Below are 11,695 nucleotides of genomic sequence, written 5' to 3'. Positions count from 1 at the left end.
TTTAATTCCATAACACAATTCTCTTTTTAATTTGAAAAATTTGAAACCACAAAAACATTTTCTCCATGAAAAGCAAGTTTCAGAAGACTTGGTTTTGAAATAGTGTAGAGTGGGACATTTTCAAAGACACATAAACAAATGTATTATCGTATTTTTTGTTTTTTATAATTGTGTTAATTTATTGACCTTTGCTAAGCTGAGTTTTAACACACAGGTTTAAAGAGCCTACAGACAGAGGTAATCGTTAATTATGGAAATGATGATAAATAGGTAAGGCAGATTTTTACAAGCTAAAATCATTCTAAGAAAATCTTTAATTAGAAAATGAAATTCAGGGTGTTATTGTTAGTAAACTTGGAGCTTGGGCTGCACAGGAAACTTATGAGGCCATCTCATTAGGGCTGATCATTTGTTGTTGTTCACCATCTCTTCCAGTTTAGCTTGGTTGGACCCAGAAAATTCATCCACCTATGAAACAAACAATGAAATCAATCAAACACTAACTGGAAGGAAAATCAACACTGCATAATGATAGAGATTCCTCAAGTTATCTGTATCTTTGTCAAGTTGAAAATGTGTGCCAATTATTGGTTCAAACTGGAGGCTTTATGCAGGACTTATTAAACAACAGAACAAACCTTTTTCCCATTCTTGTAGAAGTGGAATGTTGGCATACATTTGATCTCACAAGACTGGGCCACATCCTGCAGAGGATAAATCACAGAACATGTTCAAGGTAAAAAAATAAATAAAAAAAATAAACCAATATGGAATTAGGTCAATGGAACATAAGAATTTAACTCCACGTCAAAAGAATTTGCAAGGTGCATTAAGAGGAAGAAATCAAACCCAAATGAAGGCATGTTTGGAATGTCACTACAGTATTTCTTGCACTATTAAATTCTACTACCCTCTAGTGGTGTATTTTAAACTTAAGTGCACCTAAAAACAGACAAGACACTTGTCTCATGTTTCAACAATATAAAAGTCTCATCTTTTAAATTAGTGCCAATAAAAAAATGCAAGGTATTCCCTCTAAACAGTATTATTGTTTGAAAATCCAAACTCAATGATCCTCTTTAGATTCCAATTGCTTCCCTGTGTAACTACTCACATGACTGAAAAGAACATGAGCAAGTGGGAAGAGTTGCTGTCAGATTCACGATCAGCCCAAAATCAAGACTATTTTGCCAGTTTCAGAAACATTACCACTGTCTCTAACACAACTGGCCAGTTTCCTATTCACACATTTTTCACTGTATTGCAAATAACCAATATTGTCTATTGCTATCAAGTCAGTTTTTGCCAATCTATGGTGCACAAGGGAACTGACACAAACACGTGTTATTAGAATTATAAAATTATTCATGTAATATAATAACATTTAGAATGTAATTACTCCAAACTAAATCTGATTTAAAATAATCTTTTTTTTTTCTTTTTTTTTTGGTACACCTGTACACCTACTTATGCATGCGATTATCTAATTAGCCAATTGTCCGGCAGCAGTGCAATTAGGGCTGCCCCCAACCAAAGATTTTCCTAGTCGACTAGTAGTTGTTAGTTTAAGCCATTAGTCGACTAGTTGTCGCACATTTATGATATTAATTTAATTACATAAATATATATATTTTGGGAGGGCATCAGAAAATGGTTTGAGTTCCAGGGCTGAGAAAGAATGTTATAAGTAACATTGCTAACACTGTTCTACATTACAGAGAAATACTAAACCGTAATAATGAGACTTTAAAATATAAATTTGACAAGCGCACGCACAAAGCGAGCTGCAGCGACACCAGCGAAAGCGGTAATGATTCTGAATATGTCGGAAAAACCAGCAAGGAGACTGTCTGAACATTTTGTTAATTTATAGAGAGAAATACACATTAGGGTTGTGCTGACAGACGATGATCTCGGGGATTGAAGATGGTCAGAGTCATCACTAATAGCTGATGCCTTTGACGATGTCAAGACGATATTTGGCTCGTTTTTCCATTAATGTATTAAATTGTTATCATCATTATTATTATTAGGCTATTATTATTATCAAATTAATATTACAAATTATTTGCCCGTAGAGACACTGACACGCACTTGAAGAAACACACTTTATTATATTATTAAGAACAGATGACAAAAAAGCCGTCTATGCGCATGTATGACACGCTGTTTGTACGGAGGCTCGTGGAACACGTGCATGTAAAAGGTTCTTCATAATTTCATCTCAGCTCAGGAGGTGCTTTGAGTTCAGTTCGCTTTATTTCCACAAAGCAGTTCATTGTGACCACAACTCTGTAGCCTATACATCTGTGATTAAAACATAAAATAATACAAAAACACATTCACCTCGAACCATGATTTATATTTCAGTGATTATTATACATCAATATAATTATTATCTTTACATTTATATTTGTTTTTATGTCTTCATTTGTGTAAGTAACCTTCCGCCTGCATGTTTAGACAGATACTTGCCTGACGGTAAATGGAAAGGTGGTTACTTATATATATTCTTTTTTTTATCACTATTTTAATTGCTTTTTCGTTTCGTTTGGAGTGCAATTTGAATTTAGAAATGTATTGGATTTAAGTTTTTCGTTTTTTAAATTAATTGAATTTTCAATGCAAAATCACAAAAGCAAGAATATCCACTGATCCCTAAGACCAGGGGTTGCCAATGTAGGTTGGATATTGCGATATATATATATATATATATCATGAAGGAGGGATCAAAACGAATTTATTCACACACATGATGTATTTTCTCGGACAACGAAATACCCAACCAGTAGAGAATGCACAGATGAAGTAGGTTCTTTGCCAGAGAGATGTTGCCCTTCACAACTGTTGTAAAGCCATCTTTCAAAAGGTTTTCAAAAACACACATTTTAATTGCACTTAATTTTTTTCCAGTTTCATTTGAATTTTTAATTAAATAAATAAAAAATAAAGTTTGAAATTAAGGTGTCTTGCTTTATTGTGTAGGCTTAACCCTAACCCTGCTTAACGAAAATCACCCCATAGCACCACCTAGCGTCCAACCAGCAGTAATACCGGTGTTCGTGGTTTCCTGTGGGGGTTTTTTCCTGCGACCAACCGACCAATCAAAACTTGGTCGACCAAGACTCTTCTCATCAACAAACATTTGGACGACTATTAGGGGGCAGCCCTTAGTGCAATGCATAAAATCATGCAGATACGGGTCTGGAGCTTCAGTTAATGTTCATATCAATGTTCACGCTGCAGCCTCAGCTTTCTGTTCTTGGCTGACAGAAGTGGAACCCAATGCTGTTGTAGCCCATCCGCCTCAAGGTTGACAAGTTGTGCATTCTGAGATGATATTCTGCTCACTACAATTGTACAGAGAGGTTATCTGAGTTACCGTAGCCTTTCTGTAAGCTCGAACCAGTCTGGCCATTCTCCTTTGACCTCTCATCAACAAGGCATTTCCGTGCTCAGAACTGCCGCTCACTGGATGTTTTTTGTTTTTGGCACAATTCTGAGTAAACTCTAGAGACTGTTATGTGTGAAAATCCCAGGAGTTACAGAAATACTCAAACTAGCTCATTTGGAACCAACAATCATGCCACGGTTGAAATCACTGAGATAACATATATTTTCCCATTCTGATGGTGTTAACTGAAGCTCCTGACCGGTATCTGCATGATTCTGAGTGTACAGTATATCACAACATTGTATTTGTATTGTGCATTTTCATAAGCCACAAAGTAACATGAGGTGGCATGAACTCTGCAAGCTGCTGCAGAATTACTACCCATTTCCTTCATATTGTTGGGTATAATTAATTATATAATTTTACAACACTACACTTGCAATACAGATATAACGGACAGGCTTGTTGGCTTTAGTCATATTTAGTATTCAGGTGCCGTTGTGTTTAGGGATTGGCACAATTACCACAGTACTCCAATTTGATTAAGGAAATGAGCTTACCGAATTTGCAAAACTGCATGGTACTAGAAATCAATTACTAACTATCTCACCTGAGCATCATCCACGTCTACTTTGAGGAAGACCACATTAGAGTTGGCAGGATTTTCAGAAAGACCCTAGTAGTGAAAAAGGCCAAAGATAAAGTCAATCAAATGAGTAAATTCCCATTAGGCAACAGTTACTCAAATGTCTAAATGTTGAAAACGCAGTTCTGAAAGCAGTCCCTTTGACAGTCTTCTCAATAAAAAATTAAGTGTATGTACAAATTATTGCATTAATATTACCAGTAATACAATTTTGAGCACAGTCTTTGAATAAGACAAATGATCGCTTACTTTGTAAAATGGAGCGATGCTCTGACAAGGCCCACACCACGTAGCTGTAAAGTCAACCACTACCAGTTTATCGCCTGCCTCAGCAAGAGCTTTGTTAAAGGCATCCTGTAAACACATGAGTCAAATATGGATTTCATTTTCTGTCACCAATAAATAGTGCAAAGTGCTTCCACCTTTTTTTCCGAACGTGTAAGTGTTCTGTGAGTCATATCGAAACCCTGTTTTAGTAGTCCGGTCTCCAGTGTTTTCACTCACATCGATGTATGTTTTTAGCAGCTAATATGATGTTTAGCTTATAACATTTGTAAAAATTGCCAAATAATAAAAACATGTAGCTCCACAGTGCCTATACTTTCCAGAGTTGCGATGAGCATGTTTTGAAAGTGACATACCCATTAAAGTTTAAGGAGTTGGTTGATGACATGAAGCAATGGCCCGAGGTTAGTAACATTGATATCATTGACTACTTTGAGTTTTGACAACCAACAACTGCAAAAGTTGAGCCTGAACTTATTTTTACTCCAACTAACACCTAAAGTGGTTGTTGTTCTCCATCTGGGTCACTCGTTTCAGTAGTTTTTACATTGCTTCTTATTGAAACCTGAACCAAAAAACAGTAAAGCTTCAATTTTGGAACCACCTAGTGTTTGGTCAGTAAAACCATCGGGCCGAACAGTTCTCGTCGCAAAACTGTGCTGTTCCGTGCTGATTCGAGCTAGTTGGTGCGGTTAAGGTTTCTTTTTCCACTGTGGTGCTGTGAAATCAGGAGAATGTATGTAACAGATCCATCTGTGGCGACAGCGTTAGAGGAAAAACACTGGAGCGAGTGCGCTATGGAGGATGATCGCATGTTTAAGTTTTTAGGACTGCTTTTTTCCCCTCGTTTTACTCTGTCTATTACACAGGAAAGACAGGGACCATGTTGCAAAAAAGAAAGCAAAGAGAAAAAGGCAAGAGGTTTACCATCAAATGTTGAGGGCTTGTGTTTGCCACCGGACACGAACATGCAGAAAGGTAAAACTAGTTAAAAGGATATTTGTTGACAAAATATTATGCAAGTATTATATGAAAGTAGTATATGAGAATATATTGATATATTTTGAGTGTTAATAAGCTGTGGAAATGCTAATGTAACCATTCCATACCATACTCAGAAACATTCGGCTCGATGGTGGAAAAGCATTTGCGAAACTGACTGAAAGCGTGCTGATATACAGTCCAACAGCACTGTGATGCTTCACTATTTGAATCAGTCTGTGTTCGCAGCTTTCCAAACAGTGATGGGAATTTTGATTCAAGGCTAATTTAGATTTCTTCCTGATTCGTTCAGTGACTGTTTCTGGAGATTGCATATTTCCCCCAACTAGGTGGTGACAAATGAACGTCTTTTATGTTGAGTCAATCCCTCCGAAACAACGGAAGTGAACGACACGAGAATTATTTGTTCACTTAAAGGTGCACTCAGTAACTTTTTGTTTGTGTCATCTTGGACTTACAGTGACACCTTGTGGTGTGCATGCAGCATCATTCAAAATCAATAAGTTTTCAGTTACAGATACCATTGTAGTAATTCACTTTTCACAATCAGCCATGATTAATTTAATCCAAGCGTGAAAGTGTCCAAAAACAAGACTGTTACTGAGATTGAGATTGAGTAGTATTCAGCTGGTCATGTGATTATAAAATGGCAGCCCCCATAAGTGTGCCCCTGCCTCATGTAGAATAAAACAGCTTTTATAAGGTTACTGATATGACTAGAGTCCTCATTTCATGTGAGTGGTCATGATTTTATACATATGTTTCAAAATTACTATTAATTTCTTTAGGAGTATAAAGTTTTTAATAGGGAAAAAATAGAGTGTACCTTTAAAAGATGTTTTCAATTTGCTTACACAAAACCAGAATATGAGAGCAGTGCGGAAAGCGAGTTTTGCTTGATGTTTTGACCTGTTTTTCACTTCCGTTGGCGGAGAAGAAATGCACGAACTGCATTACAGCTGCACATTTACCGGTGGAAAACCATGCACACTGACTCCATCACGGAATGTGAAACTGATTCCAGTGTTGTGTCGAAGTCTGTTTCCCCGTTGGATTCTGTTTCCCCCTAGCCCCACCCCCATCCTAACATCGAAGGAAGCGCGCGTTCTCAAAAAGATCACCCCCTTGATGCTGTGCTCGTATGTTTGTTGCATTTTTTATGTATTCATGAACACAACCACCTACTGTTATTTCTATCAATAAATAATTTTATATTTGTGAGAGTTTTCATTTTGAATATTGTAGACTTCTGGAATAAATGTGTGCTCACTCACATAACTGTGATTTTATAGGGTAAATATGCGACCGTTCTCACAAGGCACAATACCTGAACATTTTTCCCCTTAGCCTAGCTTCTTTTTTTTTTTTTTTTTTTCACGCAATTACATTTACATTTATGCATTCGGCAGACGCTTTTATCCAAAGCGACTTACAGTGCCCTGATTACAGGGACAATCCCCTGGAGCAACCTGGAGTTAAGTGCCTTGCTCAAGGACACAATGGTGGTGGCTGTGGGAATTGAACCAACAACCTTCCACTTACCAGTTCAGTGCTTTAGTCCTACACCACCACCACTCCAAATATTCAATTGCGTGATTTGGCCACAAGAGAGCTCTGTTGTCCACTTTAGTTCAGATGTTTAGAGTAAAACTAAATCTGATGGTTTTCTGCCCCAACAAGTACACTTTCATCACAATTAACTGAGAAAAGGTCAAAACAAATTATAGATAAAAAAAATAAAATAACACAAGTTTTTAGGTTTTATATTTGTCTTAAAACCACCCCCATTATAGCAGGGGGAACGCATCCTGACAGCTGAGCTCGCAACTGTTGGATACTGTTCCCCCTGTGTTCAATAAGAAAGAAAGCTCATACATGTCAAATTCATACTGCTGTCTTGTTTCCCCACAACACATAAGTCCTGTGATTTGTAGCCTGCTATCCCTAAATTTGTCCATCATAGCAGGGGGAACACATCCTGACAGCTGGGAATGATACTGTCAGATACTGTTTGCTCTGTGTTCAATAAGAAAGAAAGTTCATACAAGCATTACATGGAATACTTTAATACCATTAAAAAAATAAAAAAAAATTGTGCATACTTACCTTTAAGAATATACAATACAGTTAACTTTAGTTGAAACCAGCACGGTAGCAGCTTGCCTTGCTGTCTAAATGTTTTTCACAAAAGATATAGATGGTGATAATTTGTTATATATCACTACAAATTTCAGTAAATACAAAACTAAATGGACAATATTTAACACATTAACAAAAAAATTAAGAAAACAATATACCATTTAAAACGTGGGAATTAAAGAAATATTACAAATAAAATATATGGAAAAATCAAAGTAATTTAAAACATTCAAAATCAATGAAAAACAAACAATATCAATCTCAAAATCACAAGTATGTAAAAAACATTAAACTGTCTGTTTTTGGTCTTTTAGTTCCTTCCTTATGTTTCACTGAGATTCAGCATGCTACACACAGAAATTTCTCTCTTATTGAACACAGGAGGAACAGTATAAGACAGTAATATTTCTCAGCTGTCAGGATGCAATCCCCCACTATAAAGGGGGTGGTTTTAAGACAAAGATAAAACCTAAAAACTTGTGTTGATGTTTTTCTTAAATCTACATTTTCTTTTGAACTTTTCTCAGTAAACTGTGGTGAAAGTGTACTTGTTGGGACAGAAAACCATCAGATTTAGTTTTACTGTAAACAGCTGAACTAAAGTGGACAACGGAGCTCTCTTGTGGCCAAATCACGCAATTGCATTTCTAAAAAAAAAAAAAAAAGCTGGGCTAAGGGGAAAAAGAGAAATATGATCAATATGTCCAGGTACTGTGCCTTGTGAGAACGGTCGCATATTTAGCCTATAAAATCACAGTTATGTGAGTGAGCACACATTTATTCCAAAAGTCTACACCATTCAAAATGAAAACTCTCACAAATATAATAGTATGTATTGATAGAAATAACAGTAGGTGTTTGTGTTCATAAAGACGTAAAAAAAACGCAACATAGGTTCTGTTACCCCATTTTCAAAATATAACTAGACAGTCATGAAATTTGCCTTTCACTTCTAGAATACAACATTCTACAGATAAAACTCGTTAAAAACACTAGTTTTGAGCCTTAGCGCTCTCCGTAGTACCTCAGTGGTACGAGCACAGCATCTCGGGGGTGAGCTTTTTGAGAACGCGCACTTCCTTTGCCGTTAGGACGGGGGCGGGGCTAGGGGGAATCAGACTTCGACACAACACATCACATAACGGAGTGTCTGTCATCTTCCCCTCATTCACATTACAGTTCATGCAAATCAACGTGCTGCTGACATCTAAAGATGTCCTCGCAAAGAATTCAAAAGTGTTAAGCCCTCGTGATGAGATGGCGCGCTTCATGCATGTCGCATCGAGCGGATCACCGAGGTTAACCAAATGATTGATGAGTGTAATACGTAATGTTGTGAAAACTGTAAATGAGAACATATCCTTTTTTAATGGTAGGTTTAGACCACAGTGTGTTTAAGTGGGCCGCAACTGATGTAATATGAGGCAGTATGAACTCCGCATATTTCACTAAAATTGGGTCATGCTTTTATAATAAAACGGTTCCAATCCTAATAACCTGGTTTAAAAGACGGGATTTGGTTCGCTTAATCATTCTTGTCTCTGTCGGATGCCATTGTGACTTGTTGATATCCGGTAGATGAAAAGAATTGGTTAGCAGATAGGCTAACAAACTAAAACTCTCACCAATACGCCGCAAAATCGCAACTTGAACTGACCTTTTAAATAATTTAATGTCTTGCTACTACTTAGGAATCCAACAGTTGTGTGAGGTATCCCAAACTAAATACATTGACAGTTAAATTGGCTTGATGGAAAGCTACAGACTTGCGTGTAGTTAGTCAGCAAAACGTGTCCACCTCTGTAATAGAGCACTGTTTTTATATATATATATATATATATATATATATATATATATATAATTAAAATGAACTGTTACTGAATTAAAGCAGCACTCTCACCTGATCTTCAATGACGATGATCATTCTGTCGCTTTTTGTTGCCTCGAGCTCAGAAAACAAAGCTTTCTCGCGCGCTCTCGCCAAAAATGGATCTCTCCTCTCTCTCTCTCTCTCTCTCTGAATCAAGCGGCTAGACTACACCGTTTCTTTGCAATGCCCTACCCCTAAACGCGTCTCACTGAAGAACCAGAAATGGCCCTTCTGTAACTCTTGGTTCAGTGTGGGAGTATCATTATGGCGCATTGTGTTCATTCTTCCTAAAAAAAAAAAAAAGCTACTGCAGCTTTATTCCTGGAAAAATTGTCAGATATTTTACTGATGCAGTACTAATGGCAATATTTGTTCAGTCCAGATGTACTTTTGCCTTATCAATAACAGGGTTAAAGGATTGCTTGTATAAGATATCATTTCTGTTTATTAATTGTATTCCTCCCCTTTGAAGGCATCAGGTTAGGTAGATCAGATAGCAGTGGTTAACCCTAAATATTTCACTCAGCCTTTATAGTGTACTGGTGCGAGACCGTGATATATATATATATGTTTAAAATATAGGGGATATGCCTTTTTACTAAAGTGAATATTTCTTAGGGTAGGTTTATGTTTTTAAACCAATTTTTGTATAGCCACATACCTATAAAGAAATAGTTCCCCCAAAAAAGGAAATTCTCTCAATATTTACTAATTTACCTTTATGCCATCCAAGATGTGTATGACTTTCTTTCTTCTGCAGAACACAAATGAAGATTTTTAGAAGAAAATCTCAGCTCAGTTTAGTAACAAAAACAAAGCAGGGGTGCCTGGGTAGCTCAGTGAGTAAAGACGCTGTCTACCACCCCTGGAGTCATGAGTTCAAATCCAGGTTGTGCTGAGTGACTTCAGCCAGGTCTCTGAAGCAACCAAATTGGCCCGGTTGCTAGGGAGGGTAGAGTCACATGGGGTAACCTCCTCGTGGTCGCTATAATGTGGTTCTCACTCTCGGTGGGGTGCGTGGTGAGTTGTGCGTGGATGCCGCGGAGAATAGCATGAAGCCTCCACACGCGCTGTCTTCACAGTAACACGCTCAACAAGCTACGTGATAAGATGCAAGCATTGACAGTCTCAGATGCGGAGGCAACTGAGATTTGTCCTCCACCACCTGGATTGAGGCAAGTCACTACACCACCACAAGGACTTAGAGCACATTGGGAAATTGGGTATTCCAAATTAGGGAGAAAAAGGAGAGGAAAAAAAAAAGGCATAACAGTAATCCATACAACTCCAGTCTTTAATCCATGTCTTCTGAAGCAATCCAATTGATTTTGGGGTAAGAAGAGACCAAAATATAACTCCTTTTGCATTATAGATCTTCAGCAGTTTTCTTGGTGATCATGATTTTAAGCTCGATTACACTTCCTATAGCGCTATCTAGTGCTCTGCTTATGTGTCAAGCACTAGGAAGTGTAATCAAAGTTGAAATCATGATTGTGCCTAGAGACTGCAATGGAAAGTTGTACAGTGAAAAAGGAGCTATATATTTTGGTCTGTTCTCACCCAGATCGTATCCACAATATTCTTGAGTCCCATGACGCTTTGCGGGCGATGTGGGCGGAACTTCAGTTTAAGCATAAACAATCGTTATGTTATGTACTAATGCAGCATTAAAAATGACAGAAACTTGAGAACAAATGATCACAGAATTATAGCGAGGCGATATTGTTCTTCCCCACCTATCTGTTAATGATTATGTGTTTGAGGATGGTGGCCAAATATCACAATTAGAAGCATTTTAGTTATTTTGTTGAGTCTTTATCAATCGATGGAAGAACCTGAGCAGACTAACCTGAAAAGCCATGTAGCCTATCAGCGCCTTCACAGCTGTAAAGGTAGAAATGTTATGAGAACTGTAGATAATTATGTTTATTTTAAAGCATATATTGAGTCGAGTCAGAACCTGAAGAGTTTGTTGTACAGAGATTATATACTTACTGCAGACACAGTGGAGGTCCAGACAGCAGGATGCTCGTGTATTACAGGACTCAGGCGATGAGACTGTCATGCTGCTGTTTTTCGCATAAAATACAATTATTTTGTGGGAGATGACTGTGTAGTAAGCTCAATCTAGCTTTATAATTGTTAGTTTACATACATAATATCCATATCTAAATGCTATAACCTACAGGAAATGTTTTAGTGTTGACTGAACAACTGATCCTGTTGCTAGATTGAATTTATTCTTGTTTAGGAAATAACGATGTATTAGCAGCCACACAATAAACTGGACCATAAAAAAAGAACTACATGCAATACAAATAAACATATTTATCTGGATATACATTTGTACACAAATATT

General features: G+C 37.2%; 1 protein-coding gene across 1 annotated transcript; it reads right to left on the bottom strand.

The window, feature by feature from the left end:
* LOC127445392 (thioredoxin-like) lies at positions 1–9,573 on the bottom strand. The gene is made up of 5 exons (XM_051705440.1): positions 9,367–9,573; positions 4,290–4,394; positions 4,005–4,070; positions 639–704; positions 1–468 (listed from the first exon to the last, which is right to left on the bottom strand). The coding sequence occupies exons 1-5, from the start codon at positions 9,388–9,390 to the stop codon at positions 406–408; spliced, it is 324 nt and encodes a 107-aa protein (XP_051561400.1). The 5' UTR covers positions 9,391–9,573; the 3' UTR covers positions 1–405.
* Between the last annotated feature and the right edge of the window lie 2,122 nt (positions 9,574–11,695).

The sequence above is a fragment of the Myxocyprinus asiaticus genome, chromosome 8 (assembly GCF_019703515.2).
Source record: "Myxocyprinus asiaticus isolate MX2 ecotype Aquarium Trade chromosome 8, UBuf_Myxa_2, whole genome shotgun sequence".
Taxonomy (NCBI): Eukaryota; Metazoa; Chordata; class Actinopteri; order Cypriniformes; family Catostomidae; genus Myxocyprinus; species Myxocyprinus asiaticus.
The sequence above is the reverse complement of the archived record's forward strand: the minus strand, read 5'-3'. Positions and strand labels throughout refer to the sequence as shown.

Coding starts and splice junctions, on each gene's coding strand:
- LOC127445392 (XM_051705440.1), bottom strand. CDS start 9,390: ATGATCATCGTCATTGAAGATCAG. Junction 4,071..4,289: donor GCATCGCTCCATTTTACAAA/GTAAGCGATCAT, acceptor TTTCACTACTAG/GGTCTTTCTGAAAATCCTGC. Junction 469..638: donor TCTACAAGAATGGGAAAAAG/GTTTGTTCTGTT, acceptor TTTGTTTCATAG/GTGGATGAATTTTCTGGGTC.